This window comes from Bos taurus, chromosome 20, assembly GCF_002263795.3.
Source record: "Bos taurus isolate L1 Dominette 01449 registration number 42190680 breed Hereford chromosome 20, ARS-UCD2.0, whole genome shotgun sequence".
NCBI lineage: Eukaryota > Metazoa > Chordata > Mammalia > Artiodactyla > Bovidae > Bos > Bos taurus.
Genome location: NC_037347.1, coordinates 33197134 through 33219026, shown reverse-complemented (window position 1 = coordinate 33219026; position 21893 = coordinate 33197134). Strand labels below are relative to the sequence as shown.

Sequence of the window (21893 nt, the reverse complement as noted above, 5' to 3'; positions counted from 1 at the left end):
CCTTGGGGTGAGATGGACGGAACCCCAAAGTGATTTTCAAAATCTGCTCAGATCACATATACTTAAGAATCTCCTGAAGATGCTTCATGGATCCTTGAGAGGTCACAGTCATAGTTTCAAAGACATTGTTCTCATTCATTCTGTGACCCTTCCCCTCAACTTTAATTTTAAAAAAACTCAAATTGAAGCTTCTCAGAATATGTTCCTCAAAATTTGGGATGTAGAATGACATGTTGGGAAATCTTAATTTGGTAGGAAAGCTTGCACAATCTTTCTTTCTTTTCTTATTTTAATTTTTTTAGTCAAGTTAATTGTTAGAAGAACTTTTGTAAGTGTTCTTTTCAGAGTTTTCTGAGTCCATTTTTTAAATTTTTTCTTTTATAATTTTACTTTTATTTACTTTTTCATGGAAAGTCATTTTATTTTAAATATAGTGGTGTGTACATGTCGATCCCAAACTCCCAATCTATCTCTCTTGTCCCCACCCTTCCCCCTGTAACCATAAATTCGATCTCTAAGTCTGTGTGCCTTTTTCTGTTTTTTTAAGTTCATTTGTATCTTTTTTTTATCCCACATATAAGAGATATCAAATGCTATTTGTCCTTCTCTTTCTTATTTTACTCAGTATGATCATCTCCAAGTCCAGCAGTTTTCTGATTTTAACACACATAATTTTTCATTTACTGGGCATTTTCAAGACAATATTTAAGAGATTTCTGAATTAAAGTGACATCCATCTCCTCACCACCTCCATTTTTCAATATGGAGTTGGCACTAATTGTTCTTCCACAAAAGTTTTTTATTCTGTATTTATAGCTGCCTTCAATAGAAATACTGTGAAACACTATTGTTTTTAGATGACACAAAATTTACTGATTATGGCCTCCAGTATTACTGATGCAGGGAAATCAATTTGATGCATATTATCTATGACCAAAAGTTAGCAAGATTGCAGGCTACAGAATATTATACCAAATCCTACAAAACAAGTAAATTTTAGTACAACAATGTAATACACATTATGCTGGGCATTCAATTACTTTTAAGTCCCATACAGCATCAGATTAAAAACAGCGAGCGAGAGAGGGAGCAGAAAGTTTCATTTGGAGGAAAGTGTAGGAGCCCTAAGTTGAAATCAGAAACACAATCAAGTAAACACCCATAAGTTACAAAGACTAATTCTGAAAAACAAAATTTACTAGTCTTTTTTTAATCCCTAACACTAGAAGTAGGTTTTGCTTATCAAATGGGAAATGAAATATTTATAGTAATGAAGAGTACGTAATAATCACTGAAGAAATGGTTTCCCCCTTTCCCACCCACTTTCAGCCCTTATCCCTTCAGAAACTCAGTGGAATAGGAAGATCAGAGTGTTTATAGACAATACATCTAATACAGTGAATCTTCTCCTTCTTATTCACTGATACTCCAAACAGTACCATCAAGTGTTGGCTTCCCCTTCTTCAAAGACATAGTTGAGCTTTATGACAGTGCTGATGAAATCACCAAGTTCTACAAAGTCGGCAGTGACAATATTGATGCCACTCTCTCCTGGCTTCTGTGTGCGGACCCACTGCATCATGGCAGGAAGAGCTCTGAGAAAGGAAAGAAAAAGAGATGTTACAGAAGGAAATATATTATTTTTCAAGCTTGCAATCCCTAGGACTTCCTTTAGTTTTCTAACTTACTAAAATAAATGCCCCAATTACAGATACATAATGGAGGAAAAAAAAAAGAAATGGACTATGGTAAATTCTTAACCTCTTAAGTGACTCTGCAGGAGAAATACAGTCATCCTTGGAGGGTGGCTCAGATGGTAAAGAGTCTGCCTGCAATGCAGGAGATGCGGATTCAATCCCTGGTTCGGGAAGATCCCCTGGAGGAGGAAATGGCTATCCACTCCAGTATTCTTGCTGGAGAATTCCATGGACAGAGGAGCCTGGTGGGCTATAGTCCATGGGATCACAAACAGCTGGACAAGACCAAGAGACTAACACATTGGAATCCATGAGGGATTTGTGCTAGGAATTACCACAGATAACAAAGTCTGTGAAAGCTCAAGTGTCTTACATAAAATGAAGTTGTAAAGTCAGTCCTTTTTATCCATGGTTTCTGCATTCATGAATTCAACCAACTGAGGATCGATTTTTGTGGATATAGAACCCAAGCATATGGAGGGCTGACTGTAGTCACTATATCAATTAATATTGGACTCCATCTTTGGAGATCTCAGATGCCATGAGAATTTATAGTGAAATTTCTCCACTAAGGAAACAACATTCTTGCACTCATTTTCTAGTTTGATATGGTGTGATTGCAAACCCTGGAGAACTATGGGTTAGTGAGGCCAGGGATGAGTATATGCACTTAGCAAACATTTGTTACAAACCCACTATTTTCAGGAAATGTGCTAGATATTATAAATGGACATACTAGTGAAACTCCCTGCATTTAAAGAGTGCATAGTTTGGTGGTGGACAGATGGGCAAGGAAGACAATTTTAATATAGTACAATCAGGGCTCATCCTTTAAACTTATTTACTGATCACCTCTTCTATTCCAGACACTGCTGAAGGCACTTGGAAAACTTGAGTAAGCATGGCAGATAAAAATATCCACCTGTGAGGAGCTTACAGTTTAATAAGGAAAGACAAATAATGAATAATAATCATAAATTAATTACACCGTTTGATAGGAAGGAAGAAGTGCTATTAAAATGCAGCTAAAAAGGGAAGATTTGAAGTGTGCAGATAGAGAGGAGTGGAGCAGATTGCAACTTAAAACAGGGTGCTCACACAGGTGCATTGACAAGGGGATATTTGTGCAAGGGTTTGAAGGAGACAAGGGAGTTAGTCACGTAGATAGCCAGGGAAAACATTTCAGCTGCTGCCATAGCCTTAAATGGGTAGCATGAATAAACTTGGTAAAAGAAAGAGGAGACCATTAAAAGATGAAGTTAGAGGAATAATAAGGAAAGGGGGGGCAGATGCTGTATGGCACTGTAGGTTATGACAAGGGTTCTGAGTGTTACTTTGAGTGAAATGGGGAGTCTTTGGAAGATCTTGACCAGAATAGTGTTGTGATCTGACTTAATTATAAAAGATGATTCATTACCACAAGAGCACAGTGGAGAGTCACCTAGCCTCATTTGCAAAATCAGAGAAAACTTTTCAGAAGAGCATTCCCCGAATGTTGAGAGATTAGGAAGACTTAGCTGGGTGAAGGTGGGAATGGGGGATGGAGGATGATGTGGTGTATTTTCAGACAGAGAAAATAGCATTTCTACATTCATTAACAGGGGTACGGTGTGCTTAGGACTAGGGCATTTGGACAGACAGATCCAGCTATTAATAAGGATGCCATATACTATGATAGCACATTGAAGAGAAACCACTATGACTTAAGCAGGCAGGAAGGGAGGTTGAGAAAGGGATAAATGAACTGAGGTCTTAGAGATGACAGTGCAATAACAATGAAAGAGTGAGGAAGTCCACGTGAACGTCAAATTCCTGGATGGGATGGAGAGAGAAGGAAAGATACAAAGGTGTGGGTGGAGAGATCGTGATGAAATTAAGAATCTCAAAGAAGCTATAAAATTTAAGGAAGCCTCAAAGTGCTGGAGAAATAAGAAGGGACCAGAAGACAGATGGTTTTCAGACTGTAAATCGACTTAAAGCTGTTAACCAGGGAAACTACATGCTTAGATTTGTGATTCAGAGAGTGTGGTTTGCCTTCAGTGTGAGCAAATGAAGAGAAGAAAGCAAGACTAGGATCAGCGCTAACAACCAGAGAGCTGTGGAAGGAATCTAGACCAGAGAGAAGGGGAACTTACATTGCAGTGGCCACAATGAATATATTTGAAAGGAACTAAGGAGAAAAGGTGGCACTAGTGGTAAAGAACTCACCTGCCAATGCAGGAGACACAGGAGCTGAGGGTTGACCCCTGGGTGAGGAAGATCTCAGGGGGAAATGGAAACCCACACCAGTACTCTTGCCTGGAGCATCCCATGGACGGAGGAGCCTGGTGGTCCATAGTCCATGGGATTGCAAAGAGTTGAACATGACTGAAGTGACTGAACACACACACACACACACACACACACACACACAAGGAGATAAAAGGACAACATTTGACTGGTGTGGGATTGGATATGATGGAGATGAAGAAAGAGGCCATGAATGCTGCCTAGATTTCTAGCAGTATTCTTGCAGGTGAGCATATCATCTACTAATTTTGGAAGGATAGGACTGAGGGCTTCCCAGTGGATGTACGAAGTTCAGTCCGAGACCTGTTGATTCTGAGGTGACTTTGGGACACATGAATTCAGATTTCAATTGATTAAGTACAGGTCTAATATATTCAGGACATAGAGCTGGTCAAGGGCTATCACATAAAAATAAAAGAGCTATGAGAGTGGATAAAATTACCTGGGAAGATTGTATAGAGAAGGACGAGAAGAGAAAATCTGAATATCAGCTACATGGGCAGAAAAGTTGATTCAGTTAAAAAAGGGAGAATTAGGTATAAAAGTAGGATGAAAATCAGGAGCATATTGTGTCATGAAATCAGAAGAAAAGAAAGTCATGCTCCTTTTGGTTTGTGAGGTTGAAGTACAGAATGTAATACAGTGCCTTTATCCAGATCTCATAAAGCACATCTAGCCAAACTTGACCCATCCAGGCAAAACTGAAATAACTGCCTTGGACTACATTAATCCTGCAGGTAGTACCTTAAAAATTCTGATCCATGTTTTCCAGCATTTACCTTTGTTTGTTAGATTCAGATAGAGAACCCAAAAAGTGCTTCTGAAAGAGGATAGCGTGGACCCATTGCCGTCAGAAAATATACTGGCAGGTGGAGGAATTTGGTTTTCATAGCAACAGTTTCTGAAGGGAATTCTATCTTGAATTAAAAAACTGTGGATCCCTAGAGCACAGACACAGGGGTATTCAAGTTCATCAGAGAGACAGATGCCATGGCAGTGTGTGTGCAGCCACTCGGGTTTGAATTCCATTACTTCCTCTTCTGGGCTTGCTCGGACAGATGGCATATCTCTGCTGTGAACACAGTATCACCTCGGTATTTCATAAAAAGCAGACACTCTTTGGAAAAAGTATCAAACCAGTTCATTTCCTGGGAAGATGGTTGCTTAGCAGATACACTCACCTTGAGAGGTGAGAGGTAGTGAAGAGTGAGACTGAGGCCAGTGCCAATTCTGTATTAGCTTTAACCGAGTAGTTGGTTTGCCAGATCCCTAGGGTACTAGGTTATGGAAGGTTCTTGAGCAACAAAATTCCCATCTGAGAACCATGACCATCATGAAAACAGCAACTCAGATGCCTGCTACTACTCTAAGATTGATATTCCTGGGCCTGAATTTAGAATAACTAATTGTTATCCCCATGGAGAGATGTTAGGAGTGCTCTTCTCTGTTTCGCTATAAAATAGATTACTTTGAGGATTGATGATATATCATTTTGGAATAGCTTGTAGTCGTCAGGTGAAATGAGTTTTACATTTAAAATGCCACTTCTCTGAGTCATGGGAATATTTGTCTTTTTCTGTTCAGATATACTTTTCTCAAGTCAATATGATACCAAAAACAAAATAAGCAATAATACCAAATTGAATCTCAAATACTCAGATGAACTTAAGTAGAATTACATTAAACAAAAAGACTCAGTGTTCTAGATTAAAACAAACAAATGCTGTTGAAGTTACAATAATTATTTAGAGTGGCATTTCTTAAACTTTTAAAATTCTTTTCCCACCATAGAACCTTTAAAAATATTTTCCTTCCTCACTTTCTTTCTCAATAAAGTTTTAATACCACAGATAGACTTTAAATATGTTTATATATTGTTTGTATATTCCTGTACTTTTTACATAAAAAGAGCACGTGTTTTATTTGCCCTCCTGAGAATCAATTCTTATATTAGATAAATAAATTGAAAAGCCTACTCTGGTGGTAATAAAATATTGTCTCAAAGCAATAATATTCACTGTATAAGACAAATTGGTTAATAAAGACCTACTATATAGTACAGGGAATTCTGCTCAATACTTAATAATCTAAATGGGAAAAGGATTTGAAAAAGAATAGATGCATGTATCTGTAAGGGCTTCCCAGGTGGCACTAGTGGTAAAGAACCCATCTGCCGATGAGGAGACATATGAAAGACAGGGGTTTGACCCCGGGTCAGGAAGATCCCCTGGAGGAGGGCATGGCAGCCCACTGCAGTATTCTTGCCCAGAGAATCCCATGGACAGAGGAGCCCAGCAGGCCACAGTCCATAGGGGAGCAAAGAGCAGGACATGACTAAAGAGGCTTAGCACACAAATGTGTAACTGAATCACTTTGCTGCTGTAACCTGAAACTAACAAAACAGTGTTAATCAACTATACTCCAATATAAAATTTAAGAAAATAATTAAAGAAAAAACAAACTGGTTAAACTTTAATGTTTTAAAATCACCCATTCATTTATCTGGAATTCCCTGATAGCTCATTTGGTAAAGAATCTGCCTATAATGCAGGAGACCTGGGTTCGATTCCTGGGTCAGGAAGATCCACTGGAGAAGGGATAGGCTACCCACTCCAGTATTCTTGTGCTTCCCTTGTGGCTGACCTGGTTAAGAATCTGCCTGCAATGGGGGAGACCTGGGTTCGATCCCTGGGTTGGGAAGATCCCATGGAGAAAGGAAAGGCTACCCACTCCAGTATTTTGGCCTGGAGAATTCTGTGGACTGTATAGTCCATGGGATTTCAAAGGATCGATCATGACTGAGCCCCTTTCACTTTCATTCATTCATTCAACAAAGATATATTGTACCTGCAGGAGACAGTGTTCTAGGTATAGCTCCTTAGAGCATTTTGGGGTTTGAACCTTTCTCACCTCTCTCTAAGAAAACATTGCTGTAGCCCTGCCCCCACACTCTTCTTCTGCGACTTTTCTACACTGCAGTCACAATAACCTTTCTTAGAACTGAGGGCATTATTCTCCTACATAAACAACTGCAGTCTCCTCTCATCGAGAAGATACACTCAGTTTTGAATCAGTCAGGGTGAGTCCCTGCAGCCTCCTTCACACACTAACCACACACACACCTCTCTTCAGCCTCTGGGCTAATTTATTCTCTGGTAATACTGAAATTCTGTGTTCTCCCAAACACATCCTGTGGTTTCATGCCTCAGTTTTTTTTCAAGACTTCTATCTATATGAAATACCATTCCTTCTTCAGTACCCTTCCTGGTCTAACTTCCACTTGCCCTTCAAGACTTGGCTGAGGCAGTATTTCCATCCTTTCAGTTCAAATCTGGGTGAAGAGCTCTCTTCTTGATGCTTTATACTCCTCAAGCACAGTCTCTAACTATACATTGCACATGGCGTTCAGATTTTCCACTTCCATGCCTATTTCTAGCAGTGCTTGCACCCTTTTCAAAAAACAAAAATCATATTGTAGTCATCAATAGATCCTCTGTACCTACCACAATCCCTGGAACCCCAAAGGAAAATAGCACATTTATTGAACTCAGATATTGAACTAGAAATCCTGGTCCCAGCTTCTCAAAGTCCAACAAGCAAAGTGGAGGTGAACCAATCATGATAATACAATATGGCACAACAGACATGAGCATAGGAGCCTATGGGAGCATGTAGGTAAAATAATTTATTTCACTTGGGAGAAATTTAAGGAATGCATCACAAAATAGGTGACATGTTGAGCTTGGTCAAGACTCTTTAGATAAAGAAGCCAAGTATTTCAAGAAAAAGGAACAGCACACGCAGTTGAACATGGACTGTAGAGTAGATCACCAGAACCTACTTGTGTAACTCAAACTTTGTACGTTTTAATCATTACTTCATTTCTCCATCTCTCCAGCTCCTGGTAAACACCATTCTATTCTCTGCTTCTATGAAACTGACTATTTTTTGATTCCACATAGAAATGAGATTATACAGTATTTATCTTTCTGTGTCTGGCTTATTTCACTTAGCATAATGCCCTCCTAACAAATAAGTACTGTATCCTAAAATTTGCTAAGAAGGTAGATTCTATGTTAAGTACTCTTACCACACATATATATAAACAATAATAAAAATAATAAAGGGTGCAGGAGGAAATTTTGAGAGGGGATGGGTATGTTTATGGCCTTAATGGTGATGGTTTCATGGGTATACATACTTATCTCCAAACTCATTGAGTTATATACATTAAATATGTATACCAATTTTATCTGTCTATCAGACCTCGATAAAGTGTTTTTTTTTTTTTTTTTTTAAGTATATGGGTATGAAAGAGATGGCATGATTAAGAAGGATGAGGTGACCAGAGAGTAGGTGCCATGGTGTGGGGACACTAGAGGGGTGACTGGAGAAGGGGAAGAACAGGAAGGTGTTTGGGCGAGATAGTTAGGGCCTCCTTTGACCTGTGGAGTCAGAGCTTCCTCTTACATGCTCTCAGGTTTGTTCTTGATTTCATCCAAAGAAGAGTTCTTTGATTTTCTCATGCAAAGAAGAATCTAATATTAATTCCATAGTAAGTCTACTGCCTAATGACACTGAAACTAGTATTCAAGACCTCAGGAAGTTTCCTTAGGAAGTTCTCAGATTGCTATGAGATTTTAAAAAGCCCTCATTCACTCATTCATTCATTAATTCACATTAGCTCCACCATTATAACCAAAAAGTTGCTAGCAGAAATTTGAATAGCATTCACTAATATTATGAATGAAAATATTTCTTAGTCAAATTATGCAGCCTGAAGAGATGACTAAATTCTCTTTGAATCTGTATGTTAATATTTCAGGATCTATTTATGGAATAGTCTCTTTTGGTTTCCTATAGTCACATAGAAAAATGTGACTATGCAGATATTGCAGTGCTGTCTTTTAAATGCCTCTCTTTTTCTTAATCTCTCATTTTCATTAGATTCTGGATTTATACTGTGGATTTACACTGCTTATTCACAAGGCCTCACTGACTACCAGGAGAATCACATCACTTCAAGATAAATAAAAATATAAATAAAATCATAGTCCTAATGTTAAACATAGAGCCAGAGCATTTCTGCTCAAGTCTCAGCATCAGCATTAATTATAAGCAAGTTGATTAACACTCTAAGCCTCAGTTTTACCATCTATCAAATGGGCATATTAATGAGGATTAAAGTAGTTAGTGCATATAAAGCGCTTAGATGAATGCCTAGCTCTCTATAAGTGGCCATGTGTTGAATATTCCACAGAATTACAACCAAGGCAATGCACTGCTCCAGAGTCTCAAAGAAAGAAGTCAGCAGGGAATTCTGAGAGCAGCATTCAGCCACAGTACAGGGGGATGTAAAAATGAGCCTATGGGATTTTTCCCCCCCAACATTCACCTTTTTCTAACAATGACAGAAAGCAGGTGGGGGAGATGGCCTGGTGTAAAAGGGCAAGACTGGTGATGAGACTTGAGGAAAGTATCCTTGGAAGTGCTTTCTTTGGGGCACACAATTATAGGAAAAAAACAAAGTACACTTTCCCCATCATAGATTCTAATTTAGGTTAGCAAAAGAACAGATCCAGAACCAAAATTTGGTACAGGAAGCCTCACAGCTCTTCTCCGGAATATGGAGCTCTCCTGAGGAAAGGCATCTTCAAACAGATTGCAGGCTCCTTAGAAACAGGCAAGTCTACAGGAATCAGAAAACCTTCCTCCAAGGAAGCAATGGGAGGAGAGCGGGGTGGGAGCCAGAGGTCTTCTGATGTGCTGGCTTTGAGAACTGATTTTGAAAAGACTTAAAGGAAAAAATAAAGAAATTGGAGGTGCTAAGTTCAGTAACCCTCGATGTGCTGACCTTGTCTTATTAATTCATGTGAGCTTCCTATTTAGGGTGCTTCAATCACTGCTTTTAGCACAAAGATAAAAATTCTTAACTGTTCTATTGGCTCTGAACAATGGCCGGCTGCTCCTGTGCTTTCATTTCTGTCACTCTTCCCCCCACGGAATTCTAGACACATCCTCAGTCTTGCTTATCTTGACCAGACTAATTTTCCCCAGGGAATTTTGTAAATGCTGTTTGATTGTTGTTAGTTTGCTATTTTTTTTTTTCACCAAGAATACCTTATCTTTCCTGCCTCTTCACTTGATCAACTCACTCACTTCTCTTTCAGGAGATAGTTTAAATGTCACTGCTTCAAAGCACTAGACAAAATTGTAATTATATTTATGTGTTTGATCAGTACCTCTCTCCAATTAGACAGCAATGACTTTGAGGACAAAGATTCTCTGTTTTCCTACTGTTTTAGCCCAAGAGCTTAGCATAGCACCTGGCATAGACTAAGTACTCAATAAATACATATTGAATAATAGGTTTTATTTTTAGAAATATCTTTCAAAGGATAAAGTTTATTAGAATTAAACTTAATCAGATTTCTTTATGTACTATCAATTTATTATTAAATTATTAGTTTTAATTTCTTATCATTTAATTAGATTTAAATGTGTTAGGAATCCATGTCAAATTCATATTCAAGTGTGTGTGTGTGCGTGTGTGTGTGTATGTGTATACATAATACTTTTACAACAAATGCATTTTATATATACTACTCCTCTAAATTCTCTAAACTTCTGTATTTTGTGGTTATGAATGAACAATTGTGGATAATAAAACACATGCATCTTTCAGTGAATTTTATTAGAATATATTTAAGTTTCAATGAAATGTTTCTTTTGTTGGAATGAATAGAATCTCTGAATTAAATTATTAATTTTTACAGAAAGTACAGGAAATGGCAACCCATTCCAGTATTCTTGCCTGGAGAATTTTGTGGACAGAGGAGTTTGGATGGCTACTGGCCATGGGGTTGAAAAGAGTCAGACACAACTGAGTGATTCACACACACACACACACACACACACACCCACACACCATTTTTACAGAACTCTCTGATGCCCTTGGAAATAAAGATTACAATGAAAATGTCAGAGCCTTGTTACTGCCTTTCCCAAACCCAGCCTCTGCTGAGAAATGGAGGCCTCCCTGATCTGCAAAATTTAAAATAATGATAACAGGTCTTTCTTCCCCTGGGCAACTGAGTCACCCAGGACCAACTAATTAAAATCAAGTCAGACATATTTTAAAATGTGATTTCTTGTCATTCTGGCCATTTCTAAAAGCTTAGAAATTTCACTTGAAAATGTAAAGAGAAAGATGAAACAAAAATAAACTCTTTCCCCAAAAGGCTGGCATTTCATGCACTGAATCATACAGTGATAAAAGGCAAGGCCTTTGCATCTGTAGGTTTAAATCCCAGACAGGGCTTCAAAACAACCTCAGGTAGACATTTCATGCAAAGACAGGAACAATAAAGGACAGAACTGGTATGAACCTAACAGAAGCAGAAGATAATAAGACGAGATGGCAAGAATACACCGAAGAACTATATAGAAAAGATTTTAATGACTCAGATAACCACGATGGTGTGATCACTCACCTAGAATCAGAAACCCTGAAGTGGGAAGTCAAGTGGGCCTTAGGAAGCATCACTACAAACAAAGCTAGTGGATGTGATAGAATTCCAGCTGAGCTATTTCAAATCCTAAAAGATGATGCTGTGAAAGTGCTGCACTCAATATGCCACCAAATTTGGAAAACTCAGCAGTGGCCACAGAACTGGAAAAGGTCAGTTTTCATTCCAATCCCAAAGAAAGGCAACACCAAAGAATGTTCGAACTACTGCACAATGGCACTCATCTCATTCGCTAGCAAAGTAACGCTCAAAATTCTCCAAGCCAGGCTTCAACAGTATGTGAACTGAAAACTTCCAGATGTTCAAGCTGGATTTAGAAAAGGCAGAGATCAAATTGTCATTATCTGTTGGATCATCGAAAAAGCAAAAGAGTTCCAGAAAAACATCTACTTCTGCATTATTGATATGCCAAAGCCTTTGACTGTGTGGATCACAACAAACTGGAAAATTCTTGAAGAGATGGGAATACCACCTTACCTCACTCCTGAGAAATCTGTATGCAGGTCAAGAAGCAACAGTTAGAACTGGACGTGGAACAACAGACTGGTTCCAAATTGGGAAAGGAGTATGTCCAGGCTGTATATTGTCACCCTATTTATTTAACTTCTATGCAGATTCCCTGGGTCGGGAAGATCCCCTGGAAAAGGAAATGGCAACCCATTCCAGCACTCTTGCCTGGAAAATGTTATGGCCAGAGGAGTCTGGTAGGCTACAGTCCATGGGGTCGCAAAGAGTCAGACACAACTGAGCGACTGAACTGAACTGAGACAGACAGGTGTGTCTCAGAGACGGTAACCTGCATGAAGAGCACATGAGCTGCTATCACACCAGGAATATTGGAGGACTGAGTGACCCTCGCCTTCACCCTAACCATTCAAGCTGCTTCCAGTTTTCAAAGGGACAGATTCCAAGTCCTCAGGAAGACAGGGGAACCATCTCCCCTTCCTCCCTTGCCTGGAGGCTTGTTAGTTTAATTTGATTTTGTGTTTGTTTAACAAAAAGTAATGCAGTCAAATCAAAGCAAAAGATGCCATCCGTTTCGTTTGATGATGGCAACTTTTTTTATTGTAGCAGGGAAGAAAACCGTTAAAAAGCCATTTTCAATTAAAATAAGATCATATAAACCGCAAGAAGAAGGGCGTTTAGAGTTCCCAAAGTGTGCTGTGTCCTCAGGAGCATCGTTCACTCCAGTCCCTGTTTCAGAAGGAGTCATAAACCAGAAAAACGAATGTGAGCACGGTCAGCCCTCAGTGGAGCCCCAGCTGCCAGGGGACTATTCTGTCTGCTGATTTTCTAAAGGAGAGAAGGAAGAAAGAAAGCTTTGTACACTCTAAACAAAGAGTCCCTTAAGTGTATTGACAAGATTTAGATTGCCAGGAGGCAGATAGTGGGTTTTCTTTCAAGGGTAGTATTTCAATATAATGAAGACTTGTGTGTGGGATCAAGTGTTCTCACCTCACAGACTCTTCCTGGGAACCACATAGCCCCTCATTCAACGCCAATGCTTGGGGAATTCAGGGACTCAAAGCTCAGAAGAGATTTACTTTATTCAAAGTTTACAGTTTCTATTTATTGGCACCCGCCTGTCCTTTCTCCCCTTTGGAAAGATTTCCATTTGCTAAGAAAAAGCTGCAGCTGAATTTGTGCAGAAAGGAAGTTTTAGCGTTTCTGATTTTGCCTGGAACAAATACATCAAGGACTATCTAGGTTTATCCCTTCACTCTCAACCATTCCCGACTTGGGATTCCAGGATCTCAGGATAGCAGAGATAGTAATGTCAAAAGCCACGAAAGAAATTGGTCACCCATGAACTGTGGTCACACACATTCACTGAAATGTTGCCCTTTTTTATTGGCAGAATCATTTTATCAGTTCAGATTTACTATTGACTATTTGTGGTTTATTGGAAGTTCTAGTGGAATTCTGCATGCTTTTAACAATGGAGACATGTTATTAGTCATAAAATGTACATTTATTAAGAGAAGATGGTCTCTGTGAGGGGAAATGGTATACAAGACTATTTTCTAAAATTGAAGTGTAGCTGATGTATAATATTATATAAGTTACAGGTGTACAATATAGTGATTCACAGTTTTTCAAGGTTATACTCCATTTACGGTGGTGGTTTAGTCACTAAGTCATTTCCAACTCTTGCGACCCCCTGGACTGTAGCCCTCCAGGCTTCTCTGCCCCTGGGATTTCCCAGGCAAGAGTACTGGGTTCAGTTTCCATTTCCTTCTCCAGGGAACCGTCCCAACCCAGGGGTCAAACCCACATCTCCTGCATTGCAGGTGGATTCTTTAACTGAGCCACCAGGGAAGCCCATCCTCCATTTATAGTTATTATTAAACAATGGCTACATTTCCTGTGTTGTACAATATATCCTCGTAGCTTATATTATACATAGTAGTTTGTCCTTCTTACTCTCCCACCTCTATATTGCTCCTCTCCCCTTACTTCTCCCCACTGGTAGCCACTAGTCTGTTCTCTATATCTGTGAGTCTGCTCCTTTTTTATTATATCAAGTAACTTGTGTTTTTTAGATTCTATATATGAATGAAATCATACAGTATTTGTCTTTCTTTGTTTTATTTACCTCACTTAGCACAATACTCTGTAAGTCCATTCATGTTGTTGCAAATGGAAAAAATTGCATTCTTTTTCATGGCCAAGTAGTGTTTAGTTCCACCAAAAAGGACAGAAATGGAAAGGACCTAACTGAAGCAGAAGATATTAACAAGGGGTGGCAAGAATACACAGAAGAATTATACAAAAAAGGCCTTAATAACATGGATAACCATGATGATGTGGTCATTCACTTAGATCCAGACATCCTGGAGTCTGAAGTCAAGTGGACCTTAGGAAGCATTACTATGAATCAAGCTAGTGGAGGTGATGGAATTCTAGTTGAGCTATTTCAAATCCTAAAAAATAATGCTGTGAAAGTTCTGCACTCAATATGCCAGCACATTTGGAAAATTCAGCAGTGGCCACAGAGCTGGAAAATGTCAGTTTTCATTCCAACCTCAAAGAAGGGCAATGCCAAAGAATGTTCAAACTATTATACAATTTCACTCACTTCACATGCTAGCAAGGTAATTAATTCTCAAAATCCTTCAAACTAGGCTTCAAAAGTACATGAACTGAGATCTTCCAAATGTTCAAGCTGGATTTAGAAAAGGCAGAGGAACCAGAGATCAAATTGCCAACATTCACTGGATCCTAGAAAAAGCAAGATTATTCCAGATAAACATCTACTTCTGCTTCATTGATGATGCTAAAGCCTTTGACTGTGTGGATCACAACAAACTGTGGAAAATTCTTCAAGAGATGGGAATACCAGGCCCCCTTACTTGCCTCCTGAGAAATCTGTGTGAAAGTCAAGAAGCAATAGTTAGAACTGGACATGGAACAATAAACTTGTTCAAAAATGGGAAAGGAGTATATCAAGGCTGAATATTATGACCCTGCTTATTTAATTTCTATGCAGAGTATATCATGCAAAATGCTGGGCTGGATGACTCACAAGCTGGAATCAAGATTGCCAGAAGAAACATTAACAACCTCAGATTTGCAGATGATACGACTCTAATGGCAGAAAGTGAAGAGGGACTAGGGAGCCTCTTGATGAGGGTGAGAGAGGTGAGTGAAAAAGCTGGCTTGAAACTTAACATTCTAAAAATGAGGATCATGCCACCCAGTCCCATAACTTCATGGCAAATAGAAGGGGGAAAAGTGGAAGTAGTGACAGATTTTCTTTTCTTGGGCTCCAAAATCACTGCAGAGGGCCACTGCAGCCATGAAATTAAAAGATGCTTGCTCCTTGGAAGGAAAGCTATGACAAACTTAGACAGTATATTAAAAAGTAGAGACATCACTTTGCCAACAAAAGTCTGTCTCATCAAAGATATGGTTTTTCCAGTAGTCATGTGTGGACATGAGAACTGGACATAAAGAAGGCTGAGTGCCAAAGAATTGACGCTTTTGAATTGTGGTGCTGTAGAAGACTCTTGAGAGTTCCTTGGACTGCATGGAGATCAAACTAGTCAATTCTAAAGGAAATTCAATCCTGAATATTCACTGGAAGGACTGATGCTGAAGCTGAATATCCAATACTTTGGCCACCTGAAAGAAAATGCTGCCTCACTAGAAAAGACCCTGATGCTGTGAAAGACTGAGGGCAGAAGGAGAAGGGGGTGACAGAGGATGAGATGGTTGGATGCCATCACTGACTCAATGGACTTGAGTTTTAGCAAACTCTGGGAGATAGTGAAGGACAAGGAAGCCTGGCTTGCTGCAGTCGATGGGATCACAAACAGTTGGACAAGATTTAGGGACTGAACAACAACAATGGCATATTCCATTGAATATACACCACATCTTCTTTATCCATCCATCTGTAGAGATTCTTGATGACGAAGTCCTGAAAACTATTGGTCCTCATTATGTTCATATATTCCCTCTCAGTTTTCATAAATTTTACTGGGTACCAAGCATGTGGCATTTGCTGAGGTGGGTACAGGGATGAAACCAACATGGTCCCTGCCTTAATTATGGGACTAATTCTGGAAGTACTTGAATTGTTATGAATAGAAATTGCTTAATTGCTCTGAATAGACTTGCATGAAAACATTGGACAATAATGTCCGTGTAGCCTTGTTCAGCCTCATGAACTGGCTGCTGGCCTGTTTCTTAGCACACTTTACAATTCCAAATGGAAATAGTTTATGGAATCTTATAAATTCATAAGGCTAAGTAAACTCTACTCTTTAAGGATTCATAAGTGAGTTAAGTGAGTATTTATCAAGTTTTGATGCTGCTGCTGCTAAGTCACTTCAGTCGAGTCCAACTCTGTGAGACCCCATAGACAGCAGCCCACCAGGCTCCTCCATCCCTGGGACTCTCCAGGCAAGAATGCTGGAGTGGGTTGCCATTTCCTTCTCCAATGAAAATGAAGAGTGAAAGTGAAGTTGCTCAGTCGTGCTGACTCTTAGCAACCCCATGGACTGTAGCCTACCAGGCTCCTCGGTCCATGGGACCCTCCACGCAAGAGTACTGGAGTGGGTTGCCATTTCCCTCTCCTCAAGTTTTGATGAACTGCCTATAATCAATACAGTGGCAGTAGAAAGAATAAGAGCTTTAGAATTAGAGCCTTGTTTGAGTTACTAATAATATGTGACCTTGAGAAAGGCTGTGTAATCTCCTGATGCTCAATTTCTTCACTGCAAATGGTATAATTTGTATATGTATATATGTATATGTATTATATATACATAATTTGTATTATGTATATATTTACATACATAAAAATGGTATGTAAATCCTAGGATTTTCACAAGAATAAAACAAAGCAATACAAGATGGACAGGTGGTAGAAAATAGACATTAAGAGAGAGGACTTTGAGGAAGACTGAGTTCATATCCTGACACTCTCACTTCCATTTGTGTAACTTTAGTCAAGTCACCTAAACTCTTCTAGCTTCAGCTTCCTCATTTGTGAAAGGGAATGAAAAGAGTAAATTAAGTGAAAGTGTAAGTCACTTAGTCGTGTCTGACTCTTTGTGACCCTATTTTCTTTGTAACCTACCAGGCTCCTCTGTCCATGGGATTTTCCAGACAAGAATACTGGAGTGGGTTGCCATTTCCTTCTCCAAGAAGCATAAATTAATGTGGAGGTTAAATAGAACAACATTAAAAAAACATTTAATATAATACTTGAGATATAAGAACTCAATAAATGACGGCTGTTACTGTATTCTTAGTGTTCATGCTTGAAGTAACTAGTACATTGTAGACTGTAAATAAAAGTTAGCAAACTGCATTTTTCCTACATTTAGATTATCGAAGGCAAATGACTGGAAAAGTTAATAGATGTGTGGTGCCTGTTGTGAAGAGTTGCCCAGAAACTCCTTTTCAGACTGAGAGTACTCATTTCAACAAGTGCTAGGAATGTTGTTTACTGTCAGCTCTCAGCTGAGTTTCTGCCTGAGAATTGCCCGCTGCTAAAGAGTTAATCATACCAGTCAAGGTCACACAGCACTCTCTGGGGACAAGCAGCATCTAATGACTGATCTGTGGGAAGGGTGCAATATAAGCACTTGCCTTAAGGCAGGACAACTCAGAAGGTTCATCCCAGCTCCAGAGCTTCCTATAGGCTTGGCTAAGACCTTGTGGTGACTGTATCAAAGCCCAGCTCTCCGTCTACTCAATCCTCTTCCCTTCACTTGCCCATAGGGATGGATTCCGAGGGAACTCCAGAATAAAAATGCACACAAATCTCAGAGAATTAGGGTCTATTTCTTGGGAAATTTAATCTCTAAGTCTACAATTTAGGTGGCAAGAAATTCTGGAATCAGTAGACTCTCACCCAAATAAGAATCAGGAATAGACTTTGGTAACCTTAAGGAGAGAGAGAAACTAAAATCACATTTCCACTTCTCTCAAGCCAACAGGGTAGCTCTTAGGCTGGTTGAGGGTATTTTTTTGGAGGCAGTGTGGGAGAGGATCATCTCAGGAAAGCTTCCTTTGTGCTTAGGGCCACGTACTGTGCACAGTCATGTGGAACCTTTATATCCTCTGGCACAGCAGAAAGGCCACCAAGTCTAGACTACTTAAAAATAGTGACCACATAGTCTTACATCAGTCACCTGTTAGGATTTCCCTCTGGATACCATTATGCTAAGAATAATGTATCAAAAGCTCAGAAGATCTAAACTTACTTCTAAAGAAAACAATTGTTATGGTCAGTCTAATGGGAGAGTTTTTCAAGTCCAAATTGCCCAGCAGAAGCTGGGGTGGGGGGAAACCTGGTATTTATTACATTATTGCAGCCTTTCGTATATTGTACTTTGTGCATCTCCCTGACATGTTCTTTCAAAGATGAATGTAGCTTCCAAATCAGATGTTCAATTCTTTTTTAAGTCAAATTCAGAGATTTTTCATTCCTTAGAGAAAATGCTAACAGGCAGAATGAACACAAACAGAATTTAATTTGATCATAAAATCACAGGTGCTAATGTGTCAGTGTGCCTATGGACCCATGTAATCATGCATAATTATGAGGGGGTGATTTCTTTGGCCTTTCCCTTTTAATCGGTGACAACTGCAGGTGCAAAGGGTAGAGGAATATGTCATTTGTTCTGCAAGAGAATAAGATTCATTATGCTGTTAATTCTCTAATTTCCTCCTGACAGTGGTCTTACAAAGTCAGAGTCTTTTAATAGCACCAAAAGAGTGCAAAATCTTGAGTCAATTAGGCTGAGAAGAGTGTTTTCCATTGTTATCTATTGGCTATGCTTTTGGGAAACTGTGTTACCTGACACTTTAAAAATACTCTGCTTTAGTATTCTTTCACAACATGGAAAATTCCTAGGAACTTAATAACATACAATGAATATTGCCAAACCATATTGGTGCCATATATGCATCTTATTTGTTAATGTACTGCCCTTTTCCTTGTATATTTCCTCTTTGCCACATTTAGAAAAGCACCAGAGGATATCCAATTTGAAAATATCCTTAAGATGTTCATAATCAGTGACTACATTCTCTAAAAATGTTACCCAGAGTTCCATGCTACAATACTTCATAAGCTAAATGAAAGACATTCCTAAGACAAATAAATACTCTTTTGGTAGAATAAATTTAGGTAATATTAAAGCCTCTTTGATGTTCACAATAGACAGAGTAGCATATTAAGCATATTACCATGCTAAGGACATGGAGATGTTATTGAAATAAGAATGTATTTCCCTATTATCAAAGTGGCATTTTCGAAACTTATTTGACCCAAGAATAGTCTCAAAACTATTAACACACAGGCATGCACACACAAACACACCTTTTTCGTTTCTTCCCACAAACTATCAAGAGACATCTATCATTCCCAGTGTTCTACAAAACACTGTCCTGGAATTATTGTAGGAGAGCATGCTTTTCAAAGAAAGGCTCAAGTCTGCCGTATATTTCAGGGACTTGAAATTCTCACAGCCTCTTAAGTAAAACCCTCCCATCTTTGGCCTGCTCCCACTATTAGAATTCTTTCTGACCACCCACTAGTCTTTCTTCGGTTCACCCAGCACAAGATTATCCCTCTGTGATGTGGTATTCCTTTAAATATTTGCAAATGATTGGGATCCTCCTGCCCGACTATCTGCATCTGCCCTTCTCCATCTTTAACATCTCATTTTCTTTCCTTTAGATGATCAGTTAAGAACTTTATTATGGTCCTTTCACTCCCTTCTGAACATTTCACTTTGTCTATACTCCCTCCAAAAAGGTTCTTCTGGAAAATCATGCAACTTTCTAACTTGGGTAGAGAGTATCACAGGTATCTCCACCCTTATTCTGGGTACTATGGCTCTCTTATTACCACCTAAGATTCTTTTGACTATTTCTCTATTCATGTTTCCCAGTCATTCCATCATCATCTTTTGGGAATTCTTTAACAGCTTCTTCTGAAGCAAGCAGGAATGTATTAGGCAGTACCCCTCAAGCTCTACTTCTAGAAGAGTCAACACCAGCTTGTTTTCTTATGTATTCTTCTTCCTCTTGAGTTCAAGAAATCTCTCTGTCACCAAAAAAGATACCAAGTGTGCATGAGGTATGGTCCCACTAGAAATGTAAGAAAAGCCTTCAAGAGTTGTCTGAGACTAGATGGTGCTGGAGACTAAAGTAATACAGCAGATGAGAAATATGGAAGTCTGGATTTTCTAGGAAGTAGCTCCAGCTGGCAGTAGCAATGGTGTTGTTAGGGGATGTTAGACATCCAGGTGAGTCTCCTCTGGGTTGTTTTAGAGTAAGGATGGAACGAATACACAGAAATGTATTTTTCTCTGAAACTTGAAGTCATGTATGCATGTAAATATTGGGCCATGTAACTTATCTTACTGCCTGTTTGAATCTGCACTTAGTGAGTACAGAAGCAGGGTCTGGTCAAGTGACATATGACAATAATGCTGCCCTTCCTCACTGCGGTTTTAATTAAGTCATTAATTACCTAGCTATTGATTCTAAAGTCATTGAGCATAGAATGCACCACGTAAGGGGAGCATTATTTGCAACTGTGTCTGGTTATATTTTAGGGCAGCGTTTGACACTGTGGTCCTAAAAGCACTTGCTATGCTTTTTTTTTCTTAATTAAAATCTCCCTCACATTTATCTAGAATGCAATCAAAATAATTCCTAGAAAGGTGAAATGAAATGCTCCCTCATGGCAGACCATATCCAGTCCTGGATGATCTCATGGGAGGTTTTCAGGGTTAGGTCTTTACAAGTTGTTATAGGATTGCTTCTGACTGGAACAGAAGGAAAATCGCTGGCCATAAAGCAGGCCAAAGGAGCCTTCAGGTGGGCACATGTAGAGCTGTTCGAAATGCAGAAAAGAGGCTCTGGTGTGTGTGTGCATGTGTTTTCTGGAACCTCAAGTTCCAAAATTCTATAAAGTCACATGTACAATTGCATTAACTGCATGTTTTTATATAGATGCTGCTCTCCTAAATCCTTCTGTCAGCAGTACCTCTGTGAGATATCAATACTAAGATACAGAGACTTCCCTGGTGCTCCGGGGGCTAAGACTCCATTTCAATACCTGGTCAGGGGACTAGATCCAACATGCTGCAACTAAGAGTTTGCATGCCGTGACTAAGACCCAACAGCCAAATAAAGAAATAGCCAAGTAAATAAATACTAAAAGTAGAAGTAGACTCATTCAGAGAATGCAATGACCAGCAGGCACCACAGTCAACCTTACATCAAGGTATTTGCCTGCAACTGAATTTTGAAAATGACTGCACAGTGTCCTGAAAACAGATGACATGATCTTATGAAACAACTTAATTAAATAAATAATATACTGAAATATCAAAATTACCCTAGAGGCAACAAAATATATGATATATAATTGATAGTACATATCAATTATCTGAAAGTCATAAAATCACACGAATGCCAAATGTTCTCAGTCTCTCAGTTCTAGGCTAGAAGTACAAAGATTGAATGTATTGTTTTCTACTCTAGACTGGGAACTTGTCTTTCAAACAACTGGAGTCCAAATTTGAAAAGGAACCCACAAAGGAAAGTCACTGGGAAACTGGACAGAAGTCCCTGCAATGGGCACTGTCTCAGAGGGCTCTATGGGCCAGCTGCTCCTCAGGGTTGTGAGCTCTGCCCTCGGGGGGACAGGCTAAGACAGAGTAGAATCTTCTCCAAGGTGTAAAAATCTCTCTGATAGGGAACTGTTTCAGAGGGCCATGCTATTTTAAGTTAAAGAATTAATGAATACTTTTCAACTAAAAGTTGAAATCTGTTGGAAAGAACCTAAAGAATGTTGCTTCTAATTTTATTAGGAATTCATGTCTCACTGGAAGTCATTAAATAG

The 21893-nt window shown here is 39.1% G+C and overlaps 1 protein-coding gene across 1 annotated transcript in view; it reads right to left on the bottom strand.

Annotated features, from left to right (window-relative positions):
* Nucleotides 1-293: 293 nt before the first annotated feature.
* The window catches only part of PLCXD3 (phosphatidylinositol specific phospholipase C X domain containing 3), a 201940-nt gene continuing 180340 nt past the window's right edge, over nt 294-21893 (bottom strand). The window contains 1 exon segment of the mRNA NM_001103304.2: nt 294-1595. Coding sequence (NP_001096774.1) covers nt 1442-1595 — 154 coding nt within the window. The 3' untranslated portion in view covers nt 294-1441.